We start from the raw sequence: 22,207 nt of genomic DNA on the forward strand, positions 1-22,207 counted from the left end.
TGGCTGTTGGGAGCGCAGCTGAGCTGCTCTGTGAGGCGGTGCAGGGATGTTCCTGAGGGTGACCCTCGTCCCTAGCCCTCCCGTGTCACACACACCCCTTAAAGTACTGGAAGAGCAATTCATATCCGGACTAGAGAATATAGTYTTAATATKMACCGGGGAATGTTTARGTTGGACATCAGGAGGAATTTCCTCACAGAAAGGGTGATYAGACATTGGGATGGGCTGCCCAGGGAGGTGGAGGAGTCACTGTCCCTGGAGGTGTTAAAGGACAGACTGGATGTGGCACTCAGTGCCTGGTGTAGCTGACACTGGTGTTTGATCACAGGCTGAACTCGATGATCTTTGAGGCCTTTTTCCACCCTATTGATCTTATGATTCTGTGATATCACCATTCTGAGCAAGAAAGGGCCTTGCTGCCCACACCCCAGGTCCCTGCCTGGCTGTCCTGATCCCTCCATGCTCCCAGACCCTGCTGGTGGTACAAAGAGCCAGGCCTGTGGTGGACGCAGGTGCTCCATGGAGTTGATTGCTGTAATTTATGAGTGTTGTTGGAATAGTTTCTTATCAAAAAGATTTTTGTGGTGTTCTGAGTTCTCCTCCCCCAAGTACAAGACATTTCCTGGCTCTTTCCCTCCCTGCCTGAAGTTGAATGTATTCTTTTCTTACTTGCAAACACTGGTATTCCAGTTAATGTATTTGTTAGAAACAGGGGTCTTGCATTGAGCACAATTTTTGTACAGTCTTATCTCTCCTTGATTCAATTTTGTTGTACATTTGCTCTCTTCTTTTAAGAAATCTCATACAAATACAGATAAAGTTATGTCCCTTTAAAATGATGGACCAAAAATTGGCATGAATGGTTGCACCTGTGGGGAAGAGAGATAAGAGCAAACCAAGAGGCAGAATCCATAAAAGGCTGCTGGGGGCTGTACTGGAAAAGGGAGTGTTAGGCTCCCTAGAGTAAGAGTGGAGGTTAGAGGTGAAAGAAAGAATGGAGCCTCTAGGGTATGAGCAGAGGATCACAAAGGTCTCCCTAGCTGAGCTTCTGAAGTGTTTTGAACATCCTATAAGTGAGGAGCAAGCCTGGGCTATCTGCTTTCAGTGTTGCAGAAAAATAGAGCAGCTGGCTCAGGGGCTGTGCCCACCACTCTATTCTGTGTTCATAAAAGGTTCTGGAAGCATCTTTATCCATGCTGATGGTTCTGCTTCCTTCAAAGTCTACCACAAGTCTGGTAAGAGCGTAGGTAGCTTCAGGTGCCAAGGGCTGTTCCTATAAAAGTCTGAAATATCTTTTGCACGTTTTTTTTTTTTGTTTGTTTTTCTTTCCCCCTCTCTTTTCTCTGTATACTGTCACAAAGCTATTCTGTCTATACCTCTTGCAGAGGACTGTAGATGAGTAATACAGATGTGTGACCGACTAATTTCTCTAGTAGTGCTCAGTCATTTGGTTCTAGGGAGTTGCTGTGATGAAAGTCTTCTACCACTTACGTTATTTGAAATAAATAGTCTGAGGCTTTATTTTATTAATTGCTCGGTTCATCTTCCAATGTATGGTTCCTTTGTTCTGGTAGCCCTTTATGCACTTTCCCTTTCTTTTGTCACTGTGTGTAGCCAGCAAGTGGCAACAAGTCTGTGTAATGTAGGGCTTGGTTGGGCTGCTGCAGAGGTCAGTGCTAGGCTAACTCTTCAGGGACTAGAGTGGGTAATAAAGAATAAAGACAAAGATTCTGTGCCTTTCCTGTGGTTGGATATCAATTAGCAAATAACAAAATGCAGCAGCTGTTACTTTGAGCTAATTGATAACACATGTCTCCTATGTTGCTTTCCAGGACTCCCCAAATACAGCTTACTTTCCCAAGGTGGGATGACTTTAGTCAGAGGAGTTAAAGAGAAAACTTTTAGTTTTCTTTTAGTAAAAAGACTTTTTACTTTAAAACTTTTCTTTTAGTAAAAAGAATTCTTCCTGTTCCCCTCTTGTGAAAAAGGTTCTAAAAACTGCTTATCAATGCCTACATATCTGTTCTCCCCTGACCACCTTTTATTTTCCCTTTCAGATGTTGGCAGCATTCAGCAGTCAGAGGACAAGGTAAGCCTGTATCTTTACATTCATTATGTGTGCAGATGTAATCCTGTTGTACTAGGCCAGCTCAGGAGATGCAGATGTCAATTTGCTGTACCCTGTTAGAGTGTCTCTTTTCCTTCCAGCCTGAAAAAGGAAACAAAATGCTTGTACTGAAATTAAGTAAGACAATGGGACTGGGAAATAATGGGCACAGATTGTGTCTAATGTGGAATAGGCCAGTGTCTTCTTGTCTTTATAACAGATATCTTAAGGGTGCTAGTTAAGGCCATTTCAAAATCTTAAACCAGTATAAATAAGGGAGTATCTCTCATCCTGAGTGATGTGCTCAGTCCTCAGGTGCACAGGAGGGTAAATTCCTGGCTGGAAAGTGAGAGCTGTCATGTTCCTCACAATGCTTTGTGCTGCACTGTTTCCTTGGTCTGTCTGCAGCTGTTGGAGTACTTGGGAGTGGTGATCTATGAAGCCCTGGACTGGGGAATTGACAGCCAAGTGGAGCGAGAACTGAGCAGTCCTTTGGAGAAACTGCTGTGCCTCATGTTGAAGCTGGATGATGAAGCARTGAAACCACCAGTTACCCTGCAGGATGTTATCAAGGTTTCCTTCTTCTCAGTTAGTAAATATAGCAGCTTTAGAGCAGTTGATGGAATAGTACTGTTAACCAAGAGCCAAGACCATTTTTGGGAAAAAGCTGGGGGGGTTGTTGGAGAACATAGAGGGAGCACTGGTTTTCCCATCAGAGGGGAAAAAGCAAAACCATTTTAGGTGTTTACATGTGCCCATGGAAAAGAATTAAGAAGGAAGACTGAGCATGACTCTCACAGAGCTGTGTCTACAAAGTCCTTCTGTACATAGTCTCTAAATTCCATACCTAGAACATTATGGATATTGAAAAAAAGTCACCTTCCATGGTATTCAGCTTCTGCAAAGGCTAGGATTTGAATGTCTTAACTCAAACAGATATTTTCCTCTCAGCCATATTTTCCTCTCAGCCATAATTTAAAGGTACGATAAACTTCCCATCCCTCTGGCTGATCAGGGGAGGGAAAAAGAACAGGACAAGTGACTCCACCTGCTGTGGGTTGTTGTACTTTGTCTGAACTGGAGGCTTCCCCTTTCAGGTGCTTATTTCAAAGCAAACCTTGTGGAAAACAAGATACACAAATTACACAGCTATTTAAATTATTGTACACATAAGATTGGACATCTTCCTTCTTTGTCCCTCTGTATCTGCAGTAGAAAAAAAAATATAAAGGGGTGGTGAAGAAGGTGATTTTAARCCATGGATTGAGGAAACTGGATCTTGCTTTATCCCTTCCTACCACAGTTTGGTTTTTTTTTTTTAATTTCAAAATGTTTTTAAAATAGGCTTTTCTTTCAGGCCTGCGAGGAGCACCTGTCCAGGCCTTCTGAGGCTACCAGCCATTATGAAATGACCTGTAGGAGTCTGTTTACTGAATATATGGAACTTCAGAAGCTTGTAACCATCATCCAGACCTCCAAAGAGGTACATTTATAATTACCCATTAGCTGCTATTCCCTCCACCTTCACCAAGTTCTAAAGTAACCTTCYCATTGCACTAGAAATGGAACACCTGGATGAAGGTATGTTTTCACAATGTAAAATATGAATGTCTCTGCACCATTTTTATTTATTCTAGCATTTGAAAGTTTAGGTGTTTGGAGCTTCTAGGCTTTTCYGATAAATATTAGTAATTTATGCTGAAGAGATAGGAAATCAATGAAGAGTGTAAGGTAATCACCTCATGTGCTTGCTTCTCAGAGGCTGAGAAAAATGGATGTRGAAGATTGGGTGGAAAATCCTATCCAAAAGAAGAAAACCCATGCTGTAAGAGATTTATTTTCTTAATTGTGAGKTACTGGGTTTTTTGTTCAACCTTGGCTCTCTGACGCTTTCAATTGAGTCTTCTATGAAAAGTAGAGCTTGAACACAAACTAAACTGCTTAGGTTGCTCAGGAGCTTGAGTAGTTAGACTTGTCTGCAAAACAAGTTGGGGAATGATCTTGAAGTTAAACTATTTCAAATGTCAACTTCACATGGACTTCTATTCTACCCAAAGATTGTCTTTGTGGTCCACCTTAAACCACTTCTAAAAATGAAATTGCAGCAGACTTTGGAGTAAGTGTCCACAAGTAGTTACTCAGGCTGTTTCTTCTGGCAAATAAGCCCCAAGTTCCAGCTCTTGGCAGGAACTGACACCTGCCAAAAGCAATCTGTTCCTTTCTCATAGCTGCCCTGAAAACTTCCAGGAAATTGTTCAGTTGTTGGTAGTCTTGGKGTGGACTACTTCACTCTTATTATGTGGGATATATGCTGGTCAGGACTGGCAGGCACTGAAGGCCAGTAGCACTGTCCATCTTTGTGGTTGTGCAGCTCCAGCAGCTCAAAGGGCTGAAGGAGGATGAGSTTGGAGATGTTGCTCCTACCTTTTGTGCCCTGCCTTTCTTGTCTTTGCCTTCTGTCCTTCCATGGATCTTGTACTGTTTTTGGGGCAGGGAAAGCAACTTACTGTGTTCTGCTCAAGGCCCTACGCAGTCAGGGCTCAATCAGAAACAAACAGCTCTTCAGGCTGGAGCTCTGCCCAGCATAAACAAATGCTCTGTAGTCTGGAGTCTGTGGAGACAAACAGCAAGCCCCGAGAGACTTGTGGACTCTCTCCCTTTGTCTAAATAGCACTTGCTTTGAAGCATGCTCAAACTATTYGTATGAAAATGTTTGTGAAATGTGTGCTTGGGCATATTCTCAATTTTGTGATCTATTAAAATAAACTGGCAAGCTATCTCAAACCACAAACTCATCAACTGCTGTAGCTCTTTTCTGCAGGGAATACATGAATAAATACATGGGCTTTGCTGTGTGGCCTGAAGGCCAGTGTATTTGGCCTCTGCTCTTTCAGAAGACATGAATTCCAAAAGTTGGATGTCTGTTGCAAATCCTCTGCCTCTAGTTTCTAAGTCTCTAAGCACCAATTGATTGCATTGCTCTGACAAACTCTTGATTTTAAAATAACCAGGATGCCAGCTTCTCTGGGATCCCACAGATTAGAGCTGATGTCTTGAGTGGTGCTAAGCAGGTAATGTGTTCTATGGACTTTTACAAGTCAACTGTTTCATGTTGACTGATACTAAGCAGGTCTTCTAAAATGAGGACCACAGCCTAATAGTGTGCAGGGTTGTACAGTTTCTGCAGAGCTTAGCTGTACATGTACCAGGTCATTATTCACCTTGAAATCTAAGCAGTGAGACCTGTTAGAAACACAGCTCTCACCACTCATCTGTTGAACTCAAGGCAATGAGTTTAGAGTGTTGTAGCATTTTGTGTGATATTGCACAGGCTGTGGAAGGTTTAGGTGGCTTTTGACAATACATGGGAGGGCACAAGTAGAGTAATTGCCATGATCCAGTCAGAAGGGAAATAAAAGCATGAGTGATAATGATGTCACCAACATCTGAAAAATGTTTTGGGTGTACAAGTTGCTCTGAAATTGAAGGCAATTCTTGTCCCCAAACTAGTGTGGCTATATTACAGTAGAGAAGTTTCTCTTCAGGCCATGTCTCTCAGTCAAGTTCCTTCACCGTGTGAAATACAATTCCATAGAGCAGAAGTGTCTTAGGATAAGCATTTCAAAAGTTTCTAGTACTAATGAGTTTGYCCTGAAACTTCTGTGTGTTCTCCCAACAATATTAAATATAACCTAGGAGACGGCTAGTGCTTGGTCATTCTTTGAGGATTCTAATTTCTGACTGTGCCAAAGCCAGGCTGAAACAATCCTACAGAAAGATCTGTCTGCTTGAAGGCAGCCATCAGTCAGAGCTTGCATAAGGCTCTTCTGGTATTACCAAGATATCTGAAAGGATAAGTTGAGAAGATGCTTCATGCTGTAAGCTAAAAAGGGAGAGAAGCCTGAGTCAGATACTTTGTTCTGAGGCAGTTTTCTAAAATGTTTTKCTTCCCTTTCACTGTTTATAATACAATGACTTGTTCTTATTCAATTTGCCACTGGGATGCTGGGATCCAGATAAGCTGTTGATTTAGTACTTCCATTACAATGCTGTCTAAACATGCTATTGAGCTGGTTTGTTGTTTTGGGTTTTTTTTTCCCTGTCTTTAGCTTTTGCTGTATTATACTGCATGCCTGGACATCCTCAGATCCTAGTACATGAACAGGATGAGCAGATGTCAGGGTTTTTAGCTTGTGTCTTCAGGCTGACTGCTTAACCTRTGCTGCTGTTAAGTATGAGATCCCTTCCCACCTGTCTTCCCCTTTTGTTTCTGGGTACTTCAACCCTTGGTTTCTGAAAATTTAAAGGATTTTAATGGTATGATTTGGGATTTCATTCCTAGTGTTTCCTAGCATCCAGCAATATGAAAACTTTCCGGCACCTGGAAAGAAAGAAAATGATTCTCCTTATTTACCTGGCAGCAAAAGCTGTATTTTGCTGAAGTACMCCCATAAAGTTAATGACAGAATTTGAGAATGAGCCTGGTGAGCCAGCTACCAGTTTCCCTGTTGTAAATTAACTTCTGCAAAGAAAAGCAATTTTCTGCTTTGGTGCTGSACCCTGCTCTGGAAGTATGTGGAAGGGCATGATAAGGACATAAGTCTGTGTTTCTCAATTACTTCAGCTGCTCASTGTGCCCTGTTGCATAGAGGGAGGTGATGCTGCTCTGTTAATTCTAGCCAGCTACTGACTTGGCCCTTGCTGGTTTTTCCTAAGGCATCCCTGTGGCCCAATGTCATCTGTGAGCTGCAGACSGGTGTGAAGCTGCGCAAGGCCGCTGAACGACCACAGCATTGTGTGTCTCCAAAAGAACGTATTTGCTCTCCCTATGAGTTACTTTTGGATGACATTCAGCACAGGAGGTACACCCTTCGGAAGGTGAGTGACTGGAGGTAACAGACCACCTTGGAACATCTGCTCTACTTCATTTCTGAGCAGTATATGTTGAGACCTCTTCTCCAAAGGCTTGTCTTTCTCAAAGGTATGTCCAAGTCCAGAAGTGTCTGGGGCTYCCTCTCAGCTCCAACTCAACATTACATCACCCTGTTTGTCCATACAAGTGGATGCTTCCATTTCCAATACTTTTTAAGTTAGGAGTAGCCACAGTTTCATGAAGCTGGATAGTAAACCTCTTCTCCCTCCAGGGTGAGCCATTCCCTTTCCTGTGACACTTACTCTGCCCTGCACACAGCAGTTTCATGGAACAGACTCTTGCTTGTTTGTGCTTTTCACCTTGAACACTTGTGTCCTTCCAGGCTCYTTGAGCTGAGCTGTGCCTGGCATCCTTTACTTGTTGCCTTGCCTTCCCAGATGCTGTGGTGTGTATACAAGTGCAAAAGCACTTTTGAGACAGTTCTTTGCACAACCTCAGTCTGAGGCCTCTAGGCAATGCATTCAGCTACTGCAGGAGTTTAGTCAGGGTAAAAAATGTTGAGGCCCTCTCAGGGAGGGGCAGAGACTTCCAACTTCACCACTTGGTGAAGATGACAGATACAAAAAGGTCTGGGATGTCTCTGAAGGCTTGTGATGCTCTTTGCTTGCTGCAGCTTGAGCTGGTAATGATGAGCAGATCTAAAACCTTGGCACAAAGCCTTGTGGCATTGGTGTGCTTTGAAAACAGACATCTTGGCAGAAGATGAGACACAACTCTTCTTGTAATAAAGAGCGGTATTAGAAAAAGTGAAAACTTTTCATTCTGCACTAGACATCAGGGTTTTTTTCTCTTTGTTGGTGCTGCTAGAATGCAGTAGGTTTAAAAGCTTCAGATAAACCATGTACCTCTATAAACCATGCTCCAGCCTCCTGGTAAGGCTGTCATGTGTTTGGAGATGATRTCTTGGTGGATGTGTAAATTAATAGTATTGGAGACAGTACAGTGCAAGGAATACAAATTAGTTATGATGCACTATGTATCAATGCACTGTGCAGTACAGAACTGTAACTCAAGGTGGCAGGATGATCTGGGTTGTGATTTTCTTTATTTCTTTCCCTATTTTTTTTTGGTTACTTTTTTCTCTGGTTCACAAGAAGCACAAACATGTTTGAAGAGTAGTAGTAAGAAATGCTGAAAGAAAGCTGAGTACTGGTGCTCAGGTCTTTGTAAAGGCTCTTCAACTAGGATTTCCCCATCTGCAAAGCTATTTTAAAGCTTCTCTAGCAAACAGTGGTCTAATTTGCAAATGAATGAAAGCACAGCTATTGTGGGAAGCTGAAGTGTTGTTCTACCTGCACTCCCACGTGTTCTGAAGTTGTACACACAAGTGAAAGTAAATGGTATATAGCCTCAAAATAAGAATAAGTGGACAAGGCAGCTAAAGACATGCATGTGCAATTGACTTTTTTGTCAGCTCTCCCCTATGCAGCAAGCACAGGGTTTGATGCCTCACATGAATATCTGCCCTGCAATTCTATCTTGCTATTGTTCCTAGTTTATGTAGGGCTGTAAGCCAGTCTCTGGGACTCTGGCTTATGCATGCAGCTGCCTGCTGCTACAATTCTGGTTACAGTCCTGTTAACCCGTTCAATTGCTCCTCCCTGGCACTGAAATTTTACTAATTAATATGATGTGACCATRCTGCTTGTCAGGATCACTCCTCACATTAATAACTGAGTAGAGTTTTCTAGCAGCTTCTCAGAGCAGTTCATGAACTGCTGGGGCTAGAAGGCTTTGTGCTTCTTGTGCAAGCCTCTAAGAGCTGTACAGTGCTTCTGATTGCCACAGGCAAATATTTCCCTACCAGAAACCCATGTAAGAAAATGTCATTATTCTTCACTTACCAACTCCTTCTTTTGTTTTGTTTTGTGGGTTTTTTGCGTTTGTTTGGGGTTTTTTTTTGGTTTGTTTCTGGGGTGGGGTCTTTTGTTTGGTTTTGTGTTGTTTTGTTTTTTAATGCCTTCCCCACCTCCCCACCCAATTCCCAAATCCTGACTTGCATCATTCACTGTGGCACAAAATGGCAGGGTGTACAAGGAGTAGAGAAAGAACTATTTCTTAAGCACCACTCTTCTCTTTCAGGTAGCTATCAAGCAAAAACACYCAAGGGCCCCAAAAGTTGATGTAGCTGCTCGCAAGCCTCATCTCAAACCGGTAGGTGACCTGGTGCAGCAAACTGATRATAGCAAAACCAGGTAATTCTGAAGCTGACAGGGCAATTTCAAGGAAAATAAAGCTAGTGACTTAGCTACTGTTTGGATTTGGGAGCGGGTTATATTAACCATACTTAACTTTTGAATAGACCCTGCTGCCAAACATGGTATTAGGAAAATGAGAGTTGATGTCTTTGTAGAAGAAAGATGATCAATCTTCCTACTTCCTCCACTGCTTCTTTAATTTGGAACATTTTGTGGTCTTGAAAGAGCTCCTGGAGCTCACAATTTCAAATTTGAGAGTTGCTAAAGTATTCTACTATGCATAGTCCTGAAGGGTGTCTCATGTTGGGCCCAGTGCACCCTTGGGTGACAAGCACTTGTAAAACAGTGCCATTGCTGATGCAATTGTTCTGTCACCACTCCTGTCCTTGCTCTGTCCCATGGCTCTTTATGGTGCTATGCTTTGCCTGCAGATGGTGAAGGTGAAGGTGAAATGTGTGCCACAGGAGCCCTGCTGGCATGAGCAGCTCATGGCAGAAATAAAACAGCCACCAAAGCTTCGGTCAGCAGCATCAGCACAGAAAAAAGGCAGCAGGCCCAAAGGTACYTGCTAAAGATCAACCCAGCAAGCAAAGAAGTGAAGTCAGCATTGGCTAAAAATAATGGATGGCCTTGGAAATGAAAGCCCACTTATCTTTTCAATAACATTTGTAAGGGGGGGAGAATACAAATTTGCATGATAGAGGTAGTAGGGCATAAGAATAGTTATTTCTAGAAAATCTGTTTGTGGCTTATAAAGACTCAAAAGATATTTCAACTTGCCCTTTTTTTTATGGATGTCACTTAATGGACTGACGAATTTGAACATTACAGGATTTTGACCATTACCTGGGACTAAAAGGTTATGTAACTACCAGGACAAAGCCTGGCTAAATCTCAAATTCCATTGTGTGGGTATCAAATTTGTTGTTTTCTTCTCCCAGCTCAATATCTCGTTTAGTCTGTGAGTATGGGGTTTTTTTTGTTCTCCCTCTCCCCTGCAGAAATGCTTGTGGCATCAGATACTGCCTTGAACTCTCCAAGTGACAGTTTCTTACTTCTCCAAGATGCCAGTAMTGAGTTTAAAATTTCCAACACTAAAACACAGCAGCTGGGACCAGGAGCTCAGGTAAGCCTTTAGGTAAAAGGACTATGGAGAGGCATACACATTTCAGGAATTAGATCTGCGAGAATATATGGATCCTAATGTAGGGAATCTGGTATCAAAACTGAACTAATATGGTACTACTGGTTCACTTTCCTCTACAGAAGCTCAAATCGTATTTAAATGCTGTTGTTTGTGGCATGACTGCAGCCTACAGGTGCTGATCTCTTCTCTCTGACCARTGATAGGACCCAAGGGAATGGYCTGAAGCTGAGTCAGRGGAGGTTTTTGAGTTAGTTATAAGGAAAAGGTTTCTCACCTGCACCTGKGCACAGAAACAGGCYTCCAGCAAAGCAGTCAYAGCACCAAGCCTAACAGAGCTCAAAAGGCAGTTGGATAAAGCTCTCAGGCTCATGGTGTGACTCTTGGAGTTGTTCTGTGCAGGGGCTGGAGCTGGACTCATTGATCTTGTGGGTCCCTCCCAGCTCAGGATATTCTATGATTTTACAGAACCGAGGTCTGCTCTGGTCTCTTCAAACTAGATCCTGCAGAAATTTTGATAGGGAGTCTGGCCAATATGGGCCAGAATATTCCCATTTCTACCTYACAGTGAGACATTTGATGGTAGATGTATTGGAGTATTTTGATTTCACATGGTATGTGAGCTTGTGGAAGAAAAACTTAATGATTTATTTTCAGGAAGCAACTTGATGGATGAATTCCCACTCRTCTGTTCTGTGGAGTTATTTTGGGAGCACCATTCTTCAGTAAACCACAATACACAGTCTTTGGGTTCTTTAACTCTTGGCTCTGTCATGGAAAGCTTGACTGCTTGGTTCTGGAATTCAGTCTGAGCATATTCTGAAATTCTGTGAAACAGAATTTAAGCCCTAACATATCATGTCTAGCACAGATGCTCTGGCATACAAACAGGAATCTGTTTTCTGTAAATATTTCTGTTTGAAATGCAGTTGCTTAACTGAGGAAAATGGATATGAATTAATAAAAGCAGAAATTTTTAGCTATATTTGCCCCAGTCTGTGCTACCTGTACGAATGTTCAGCTTTTGAGAATCTTGTGGTTGATGTATTGCTGCTAAACTAGAAGGGCTTTCATATGGAGACTAAWAAAACCAAATTAGTTTTCTGCTTTTCTAGACAAGGTAAAAAGAATGCTGCTGAGATAAAGCATTGGGTTTGTGTTGAGTTAATGAGTTGGATTAATCACAGTCTCTTGAACTGTTCTTCGGTATTGCTACATGTGAGCTGGAGACAAGAACATGTATTCCATGGGTTGTGTGGGGAGGATGTTGCAAAGTTGGTTCCTGAACAGATGAAACTTTGGTACTAATACCCACACTGGACTTGGGCARGAGAGAGAACAGATGAATTGGAAACTAGTTTGGCTGGAGCTTCCTGGTTGTGGAGTGCAAGGGGAATTAACTCTATATTCCAAGAGGTAATAGAAAGTTCCCAAATGTACTCCATTGGTTTTCCTCTCTGCTCCACTTTTGGCTAAGCCTTGAACATTTCTGCTCAGTCATGGGTATCCTGGGCTTTGTTAGGCAGCAGTACTTCTGATGAAGTGGTCTTGGTGTCTCTTATGTGCAGCTTATGAACATCCTGTCCTCTGCCATACAGGAAACCACTCCCAAGCTGCCTGCCAGTACCTGCCTTCCCTCTGCCCGGCCATCAGGAGCATTCTGCATCAGCACAGGTCAGTGCACTTCTGGCTGCACATCTAAACTGGGGGACAAAGTACACCCAGTGGCCTGATGGGCTCCCAAAGCCTTGGGCTGGGCTCAATGCACCCTTCTCTGATCACCTGAAGATAATTTGCAGGATAAGTTCCAACACTAAACTATGTGTCTGGGGAGGTGCCCTTAGAAAATAATTTCTCTGCAGCTGACTGAAGCTYGCGTAGCTCCTGCAGCTTCAAGACAATGATTGCATGTTCCCAAAGGCCTGACTGGAATTTGTAGTAAAAGCTAAATGAGTGTTTTGAATATTCAAGTAGGAAGTGCACCACTTCATTTTATTAAACTAAATGGTGCTGATGAAGCCTCATCAGTGCCTACTGACAAGCACATTTACTGTAACCTCTGCTTTTTGTGATCTGAGCAGATGGGGTGGAGGGGGAGAGGTGTAAGCCTTGCTACCTTCAGAAGGCAGTGTAGTGCTCATGAGTGTCCAGCTTTCAGGGTGAGTACTTAGATACTGGCAGTTGATTTTCTGCACACTAAAACTCTCTCTTCCTATCCAGGTGTTGCTGCAAATTGCATGAGTGCATCCACACCAGGAGACATTAAACCTAAGTGTTTGCTGAGCACTGGCCAACAGCAGCTGCCTCCTCACAGAGGAAGACGAAAGTCCACATCTTTAGAGAGAGGCCTTCAAAGCAAGAAACTTGTAAGTGCAACATGTCAGCAAGCAACCCTGGTCTGATACATCTGGTAATGACTTGCACCTTGATCCTCATGAGAGCAGTAAGCATGCTATGTGGTTTTTGTCTTGGGACATACTATATACTCATCTGAAGTTGGTTTATTATTCTCTCCTTGGAGTCAGCTTAAGAGAAGAGTGGATGCTGTAGTGTCCTTGTGATAGCTTCCTACTTTGAATGATACAAAATAAAGTTGTTTCTCATACAAGAAGAGAAAAATACCATGTTGTTACTTGAAAGTGTCCATCTGCTTGTTTCCTCAAGCAGACTATAATTGTCAGTGGGACTGTTCTGCTTTCTCCATGTCCCCCATTCTCTCTAGTTTCTGATAAGATCAAAGTGTCTTTTAAGCTGCAGTAAAGGGGAATAAGTTAACAAAACGTGGACAGCATAGCATCAGCGATTTTTAAATGTATAATGYATGTAGAACTGAAGTTATCAGGCTCTGGATGATGGTTGTGGGAGAAATGCTGGGGTTTGTGTTCTTCTGTGCAGCCTTCTGAGTTATGGCCTCACCCTGTTCTGCCCTGACAARGTGTGCTGTGCCCTAGCCTCCTCCTTTCCTTCTGCATTCCTCTTTGCCTCACCTTGACAAGTCTGTAACTGACCTCTCTGCCACCTCCTTATTCAGCAGTGTGGTGGTGCAGATGCAGGTGTGTTGGGGATAAAAGCATGGGTGTCCCTCCTGTCTGACCATCAGACTACAGCTTCCATTGGTGTGGGGCCAGTAGATCTTGGGAAAGAGAAGGCAGGAGAGTGTTGTGCTATGGAAAGGAATTTTGTACCCAGGAGGGGCCAGGGTGCCTCTGTTCTGTGGCCTGTTCAAAAGGACAAATTGCCTCAAAGGAATCTGCTTGAAAACTGWAGCAGCCATGCACCTCTCTGTAGCAGTTTCTCTGCCAGTATTGCCARAGTCACCTGATACTCCTCATCACAGGCAGAATGAGATTTTGCAGAAAAATGCTCCTGATCCTTTGGGACCCAGTTTTTCGATGAMCTCCCCAAATAGCTGCTTTCTTTAACTTTATCTGATATTTAACTTGTGTCTTTCAATAGGACTGCCCCATTCCTACGAAGTCGCCATCACCAACCATTGCTGAGCTGATTGGAACCCGATATGCAATGATGGTGCTGGGAGGGCAAGGCCTCTTCCAAGGAGGGAGTGATGGTGTCTTTCCAAGAGCAAAGGTATGTTTCTTCTCCTCCTCTTCGTGTTGTTCTTGCCTTTTCAAAGGCTGGCTGGTTTCATGGCCTTCAGTGCTGAATTGCTGAAGTATCCTCTGCCTCAGCTTATTCTGTTCATAATAGCTGATTGGAGTTTGGCCCTAGGCTGGAAAAAATTTTCAGTATTTGTGCAGTAATGACTTCTAATCCATCTTAAGATGTRTAAATTGCCTAGGAAGTAGCTCAGCCTTTGCTCGTGTTTTCTTGTCTGATTTCCATATGAGGAGAGCTGACTGCCATGACCAYTGGTCAGCTCTGAAATCTCAAAGTAAATAATTGGGATTTGGTGCTGCTAAACAGTAAAAGGCTCTTGACTGAGGCTCCCACACCTGAGTTGTGCTGACTCAAACCACCTTGGTGAGTGGACATGAAGGTCAGGGAGATGAAGGGGACAGGGAAGGAAGGAGCTGTAGCTCAGGACTGTTGGCTTTTCACACTTCTTGACTTCTGGCTTATCCCCCGAGTCTCCTTTAGAGGGGGTGTTGCAGCCACCCTTCCAGAGCAGATGTCCTGAGTACAGGCCCTTTGTAACACAGATGTGAGGAAGTCTGTTCTTCTTGGCTTATGGGTCATTTTCTTGCCCTCATTTACTTAGCAGTATGGACAGAGTCAAAGGTTCTACTAGCAGAGCTATGCTACTTCCACAAGCTATCTGATGCTCTTGAGACTGAATCCTTGTTTYCTTCCCACCTTACTGACCCTGCTTTAACTGCCTGCTCTGACTATTCTAAAATGGCTTTCTTAGCCGCTCCTGTTTTTTTAGCTTTCTCAAGTTCTGCTTCTCAAGATTGTATCACTTCTGACTGCCAGCTGTGTATGAATGTGCTCTTTTTTTATAAAGTTCAAGCGACTCATCAGCTTCCTTATGACTCATTTTTTGCTTCAGGATTGAATTCAAATTTGCCTTGATTTAATCTCTTTGGGATTGCTGCAGTCTACCTCAAAGAATGTCTCTCTTCTTCCCTCTCTTTTAACTAGCTACTGTTACACTCTTGCACAATACAGCTATTGTTTGCTCAAGAGYCTTTTTTTAAACTCCTGTTGTCTGGCAGCTGCCCCAAACCTCTGCATCATAAAAACACTGGCCTACAAGTAAGATTTTTTTTTCTGCCTTTTTAGCTTTTAATTCCTGTGTCTTTGCTATCCTTTATTGGACCCCTGTTATTGTATACGAATCTAAAGCCTTTAGAAGGTTTGTTTACGTGCTTGCTCTTTGGCAGGCAGTGGATACTGTTGGTACAAAGATATTTCCCATTTGCATTCACAAATAACTTTGCTTTCCACAGATCTGTTTCAGCTGCCATAAGCAGATGTTTCTTAAGTGGCCTTACAACTGTTACCTCTGCAGCAGGTGAGCTGGTACAAAAGGACTGAATGAGGAGRGAGAAAAGAGTGAAAGAACAGTGCTGAGAATACTCAGTAGTCATGGGTTGTGCTACTGGATAGGAACAGGTTGCTGAGCCCTTCAGCTTTGCTTTACTGCACAAGCCAGGCTGAAATGTCTACAGTTGCAGAGGATGTGGAAAATCTTGTCTCTGAAGTAGAATCTCARTTTTAACTCTTAATATTAAGCCAGTATTCCTGTGCCAGTATTAAATTAGTTTCTCTGAGATCAYTCTCTGCATTTTGCTYTAAAGGTTGGATCTRATTTCAGCCAAGRGCTTGAAAAGGTTCTGGGAGAGGGCCTACACTAGAATCTTCTGTTGAGGACTGAAAAAGAGAACTCCAGACCTTGTGAYTGGGAAAGGAGTTGAGCCTACTTGTATCCACTTACTTGTTCATGGGAGAGTGAGAGAGGAACTTCAGGCTCATTAAGGCTCACTTAAATCTATTTGGAGCAGTAGTGAAGCACTGAATTGATTATAAGCAGCAAGTAAACAACTGCTGGAAATTGAGCAACTGTCTGGTGGCAGTGCTGGGTGAAGTGTAATGAGCATTTGCAGATAAAGCTGTGAAGCTATGGATGCTGACACGTTTCAGATGATTTAAACTACCAGAAATAGGAAGGCTGGCAAACTGAATAGGGGAGTTCTAAGCTTGCTCACTTTTTGCCATCAAGTGGTTCTGCTACAATCATGAATTCAGACTTAGAAAAGTAAGACACTTATAGCTGCAATATTGATATCTGAGCTTTACTGAAATGATAATGCTGGAAACTTTTTTCTTTCAGTGTTGTCTGCTGTGACTGCTGCATCAAGGCAAGTCTGACATTTACAACAGCATCTGGGGTTTTTACATTTTCCACTTTCCTTCTCCTCACCTAGTCATAAGAAGCTTTCCTTCATCCCACTGATACCTCAAATCTACCCTCTAACTTGTTCCTAAGAAAATAGAAGAGGGGATAGTCTGAGGTGTAAAATCAGCCAGGATGACATAGATAAATCTTGTCATACTCAGCTAAAACAACTCTGGTTCCTCTTTCTTTCATCCTGTGTAAAGTGGTTGGGATTACACTGTGTTCTATTTATACGAGGGTCAGAAAGTTCACTGCATTAATGTCTACCTTTTAAGTGAACCAATAAATCAATTGCATGCCATGCAAATTGTCCTGCTGAGAAGGATGGTGTGCTTCCCTGAGAACTCAGGTGACTTGTGTTGTAATTGTAGATGTCCATGCCCTTCAGAACATGTGTACATCTCCCACTTCAATTCCTAAAATTTTTGAGACTCTCCAGAGAGGAGGACCCAGCTATTCAAAAACAGAAGAACTCTGATTTGCTACATGAAATAGAGCACTGGCAGTATTTTGGGTAAGCTGGGACAGGGTTGTTCTATTTTTACCTTGAAAATGTCACCAGTTACTTAGGCAAAGCTACAAACATGCAGAGAGCAGTAGGTGGTATTGGGCTGGTCAGGTGATTGTTCTGTTGAATGACTGGTTTAGCCCCTGGTGTAACTAGTCTACAGTTCTCTGGAAGTATTGTGGCTTTTGGATGAGCAAAATGGAGAAGTGTAGGTGCTCTGAAATGCATTTTCCGTTTTAACTATCAGGTTTCTGACATGGRTTTAGAAGTGTCCATATTAGCCCAGACATAGCAGGTTCCTTGCAATAGGTTCATAGTATGAGAATTTCCAGACCCTATCACATTCCATCCCCCACAGCTGGAGGTCTGTCACTACAATCCAGGAGTAGCCCCTTTTATACCTAGACATGAAGTGCCCTAATTGTGTCTCAGGTATAACTGAATAAAGAGCAATGCTACAAATGGTTTCTCAGTCCCTCCACATACATACAGACACCCAGGAAATGAATGATTCCAGAAAGAGCTTTTGACAGTTCTGGGTGAAAAAGACAGGCCACATGCATGTAAKTGCAATATCCAGGACTGAGACCATACATTCTCTTCTCTGTTCTCTGCTTTCCAAAGCAGTTAAATTTTCTACTGGGGGAACTGGCAGCTCGTTTTTTTTCCTCTGAAGCCATTCTTTAATGTAGCCTGAATAAAGTCACAGTTTCTGTGGCTTGTACTTCAGTCACTGAAAATCAGGAGTAATGTTCATTGCTGAAGTTAACTGCATGGGGCAGGCAGTGGTTTGGTYTGTGTTGTAATGCAAGGGCTGCAGAAGAGGCCTGAGATGCTGCRTTACTGCCATACTTCAGGATGGCAAAAACAATCCTACTGCATGAGGATGCAGCCATAGGCTTGGATCAGATATGGACATCCATTAGCCCTTTGGCTGACACACTGTCAGTAGAGAGAAGGTGTCAGTAAATGAAGCCATTCTGGTGCTTTTTAGCCTTTCTAAGTGGTGCTGATGGCTCTTTTGAACCTCTGCATTTAGCTAAATTGCTTAGCAGCCTGGGAGAAGGGTGSAGGAGCACCATGCCCTCTAACAGAAACCTAGGTCATCTTTCCTGCCTTTCTTTTTCCCTCTCCCTCTCCAGTGTACCCATTGTTTTGGAGCCCCATTGCCTAGCACAACCTCTGTGCCGTTACACAGGGACCATGGCAGACTGGCTGACTGCAGACATCTGTACACGGTGTGAGAAATATCTGTTGAATGTGGCTTCCAGTCAACAGCACAGCATCCCTCTCAGGCGAATTTCCTGGGCTTGAACCAATCTGSAATGACTGGACCCTACATTTCTCCTGTCACTTGTTCTGTACCTGAAATAAATGAAACAGCTTATGCACCTACTGACATAAAGGCCTGAAAGAAAGACCTCCCTGCTGGTTAGTTTAAGCAGGAAGCACAGTTAGTATTTCTGTATTGTGAAGTATTCTAAAGCTTTGTGGGTTTTAGAACTGTTTTAATTCTTTTTATGTGTCTTGGGGAAAATAAATGCTGAAGCACTATCAAGCCTCTAGCATTTCTTTCTTTGCACCTGCAGTTGTCATTGTTCTGTGGTACTGTTTGCATTCATTGCTGAACAGACTTCATGCAATGTGCTGAGCAGAGGGAAACTTTTAACCAAAAAAACACATTTCTGAGAGGCTTGGAAAGTGGCACTCTCAGTTATGCGATCACATCAACATCCATTCTGCAAACACTCCTTCCTGATAACTCACAGTGCTTAAAGCTCACTCCTTTGATGCATGTAACACTAGTGATGGCTGATTTGATTTAGGAAGATTTTTTTGGTTTTTGTCTGTGCACTATTATGCTTTGGCACCAGAGCTTTCTCTGCATCTCACGATAGTACCTATTCTATCTCAATGCTGTCATCATCTGAAGGACAGAGGGCTGTTCTTGAGAGATTCTTACGATAGCACCTATTCTATCTCAATGCTGTCATCATCTGAAGGACAGAGGGCTGTTCTTGAGAGATTCTTACTCTTTGCCATAGAATAAACTGTACTATTGCAACATTTCATAGWTTTTTTTTTCTGTGTATTTAAAACAAAAAATGAGATATTTGATAGTATATTTATTTATCCCCAGGAATTGCCTGTGTGGAAGGGATATAGAGCTGGATCAAGTTTGCCATGGTGCATTTTGCAGGGCCTGGATAGACAGTGTTAAAGGATACAATGGACTTATAGCTGGAATGAGTCATGGTGAAGAAAATAAAGGCTGGGAAGGGCCAGTTCTTGATAGATGAGAAGGGAAGAAAGACATGTTTGAGCTGAGCCCAAGGTCTGCATCCAAACTGCCAGGAGGGTCAATACCTCCMGCTGCCTTGCAGTGGCCTGACTCTGCTTCCTCCCAACTGCCTGGCTGCAAGCTGSTGCCTACTTGCAGGTTTGGGCAAGCTCTGCAAGTAAATGAATGTGGGGAAGCTGGAGCTTGTGCTTCCTTTTGGAGCAAGTTCAAGTGTTCCTCTTCCTTCAGTCAATTAGGAGGGGTGCAGCCTGCCTGCCCATCCTCTCCTGTATGTGCCAGGGGCTGGTGCTGCTGCGAGGCACATCCTTATCAGGCAGGTGGGCTCCTGGCAGGATGCAGGGAATGGCAGCCAAGCCGCAGGTGCTCTTGCTGGCAGGATGGACACAGAGTGGGGCCAGGGGCATGAGGCRCTCTGGGACGCCTGCTGAGTGAGGTAATTTAGAAAGAGCCAGAAATGAGCTGAGATCAGCCTGTTTTGTGTAATGTGTGAGCCCAGAATGCTGCCCAGAGCCTGGGTGCAGCAGCAGGGAGGGAAGGTGTCCGTATGGCATTGAGGCAGACTTCAGTTCAGCTTTGGAGCAAAGGGAGTTCTTGGTTCCATCTCTTGCACATCTGTTGTGGGGTCCCATGGATTTGTTTCACTGTCCTTCCCTTTCCCTTCCTTGTGACCATGACAGAGGAGATGAAATGCCCTCACTTGCAGGACAGGCAAAGCGGGGGGAGGGTGGGTTGCACTGAGGGGCAGCCTGACCTTTCCTGTCTTCCTGTCCTCATCTAGCACGCCAATGGGATAACCCATGTTCCCATCATTCCTCTYAGCGACACTGGTTGCAGTGGCCACGGGACAGTGGCAGTAAAACCTCTGTCCCCTGTGCCCGAGTGACCTCTGGGGCTCCCTCCCGGCCGAGCCGGGACAATCCCGTCCGCCAGAGGGCAGCGGCGGGCCGCGCCGCCCACAGCCGGGGCGGCAAAACAGGGACACCTCGAAATTAACAGATCGACCTCAAAAAAAATAGATTTCCCTAAAAATAACATATATTTCCCTCAAAAAATAAAAGAAATTTTACCGTCCTCATTTATTTTATTTGATCTTGTCCATACCGTGGCACTTGCCCACTCTGGGGAAAGTCCCGCTGGCAGTCAGGGCCTGGGTGACGGCAGTGAGGAGGCGAAGGTGAGGGGGAAGGTGAGGGTACATGGGTCAAAGACRGCTGGGACAGAGGCACAGCAACATAAAAAGGAGGTTTTAAGGTGGAAGGGAGAGGCAGGAGAGGCCTGACTGTATTAACATCATGTGGCTGGCAGACTAGGTTGGTGTTTGCTGCTTGAAAGCAGCTGGGGAAATGTGCTCTGGTAGAATCACAGAATGGCTTGGGTTGGAAAGSAYCTTAAARAACACCTTGTTSCAACCCTCTGCCATGGGCAGGGACACCTTCCACTAGATCAGGTTGCTCCAAGCCCCATCCAGCCTGGCCTTCAACACTTCCAAAGGAGGGCCACAAGGATGGTGAAGGATCTGGAGAGAAAGCCTTATGATGAGTAGCTGAGGTCGCTTGGTACAAACTGCTTGAATAACCTCACCCAGGGCACCGCTGCCAGCACCTTCTTGTCCAGGTTAAAGCTGGATTTGAGTGGGGTTTTGCCCTACATGACATTCAGCTTGGCTTAAATTTTTTGTTTTGTTCTGTTATCATATAGGGACTTCATATTTCACACGTGGAATAAAACCATAGATATAGTGTTGGGCTGGGTTCGATTTAAAAAACCATGTGGGCAAATTGGGGAAATGGTCTGGAAGAAACAGGAGGCAGTTGAATACGGAGAAGTTGRAGGTCGTTCACTTGAGCAACAATATGAACTCCCATAGTACAGAGGAGGGAGTGATGGGTTAAGTAGCAATTCTTCAGAAAAAGGATCAAAAGCTGAATGCAAGTCAGCTATGTCATGGTGTTGAGGTGATGGAAAATAAGTTAAGGGGAGATGTGGCGTAATTGGATCCAGCCCAGCAGAGAGCAGGGACAACAAGAGGAAATGGAGAAATCATTACCTACCAGGGAAGCCTGAAAGAACTGAAATTCTCTAGCCCAAAGGASGAGAGAACTGAAGTCTTTAAGCACATAAAAAGGATAATCATAGCTCCTTGTCTGTGATGGAGGAGAGGGRRRAAAAAAAGAAAGAAAAAAGAAGGCTTAAGTCACAGCAGGAAAGGCTCAATTTAGATGTTAGGAAAAACTTTCTAATGACAGGGATAATAAAGAATAGACTGCCTAGGGAGTGGAGAGCTTTAAGATCAAGTTAAGCAACATCTGTCAGGGATGTCCSAGGTTTAGGTGATCCTGCCTGGGTTAGTGGAATGGACTGGTCTGACCTTTCAAGGTCCCTTTCAGCCCTAATTTTTCAGTGGTTCTGCGGGCTGACATTAATCTTCTTAATGGTATTTAAACAGTCAGCAGCTTCTCTTAAGTAACTGCTAGCAAGTCTCTTCTCTTGCCTGCGGTTTAAAATTAACTTAATTTCCMTGCATCACTTTCGCCCTCCAGCTCCCAAGTCCTGCAAAGCGAACCAGCAGCTGAATTCCTTGAGTGCCTGTCAGTACCTTCCTTGTGGCTCTGTAGCTATCCATGATAAAACAGAAAGGATAGAAATGCTGCACATTGGTGGCTWTGGCACCAGTGTGAGGGTGCCTTCCTTTTCTGCATTTATATGCAGGAGATATGGTCCCCCTGCTTGAGATAGCCGGGTCTCATACATGGTTATTTCATTTTGTGCACTCCAGGGACCTGCCTTTCCATGTTGCCTGCAGCCTTCAGAGGGAGCTTGTCTTGCCCTGCCTCTGGCCAAGACTGGCCTGTTTCTGAAAGGAATMATCTCARACCAYGGGYCTTCATTGTCAGTTTGTCMTGGGGTTATGGAGCACAGTTCTTAYGAGGAGCAGCTGAGGGRGCTGGGAGYGTTCAGCCTGGAGAAAAGGAGGCTCTGGGGGACCTTATCACTCTCTACAACTACCTGAAAGGAGAGTGTAGATGGGTGGGAGTCAGTCTCTTCTCCCAGGTTAMAAGTAACAGRACAAGAAGAAATCACCACGAGAYGTTTAGATTGCATATGGGAAAAACTTCCTTCACTGRAAGGGTTSTSAGGCCCTGGAACAGGCTGCC

At 43.8% G+C, this 22,207-nt stretch overlaps 1 protein-coding gene across 1 annotated transcript; it reads left to right on the forward strand.

Moving 5' to 3' along the window:
- Window positions 1-994: 994 nt before the first annotated feature.
- Window positions 995-18,403, forward strand: LOC130572433 (protein spire homolog 1-like). Its single transcript, XM_057364128.1, has 16 exons — window positions 995-1,235; window positions 2,058-2,089; window positions 2,516-2,680; window positions 3,465-3,590; window positions 3,867-3,932; window positions 6,824-6,985; window positions 9,123-9,194; window positions 9,670-9,799; window positions 10,240-10,364; window positions 11,981-12,056; window positions 12,603-12,748; window positions 13,839-13,970; window positions 15,293-15,357; window positions 16,177-16,204; window positions 16,614-16,756; window positions 17,893-18,403. The coding sequence occupies exons 1-16, from the start codon at window positions 995-997 to the stop codon at window positions 18,062-18,064; spliced, it is 1,881 nt and encodes a 626-aa protein (XP_057220111.1). The 3' UTR covers window positions 18,065-18,403.
- The last annotated feature ends 3,804 nt before the right edge of the window (window positions 18,404-22,207 follow it).

The sequence above is a fragment of the Malurus melanocephalus genome, unplaced genomic scaffold (genome assembly GCF_030028575.1).
Source record: "Malurus melanocephalus ecotype Western Australia unplaced genomic scaffold, MMel_1.1 scaffold_36, whole genome shotgun sequence".
Classification (NCBI taxonomy): Eukaryota; Metazoa; Chordata; class Aves; order Passeriformes; family Maluridae; genus Malurus; species Malurus melanocephalus.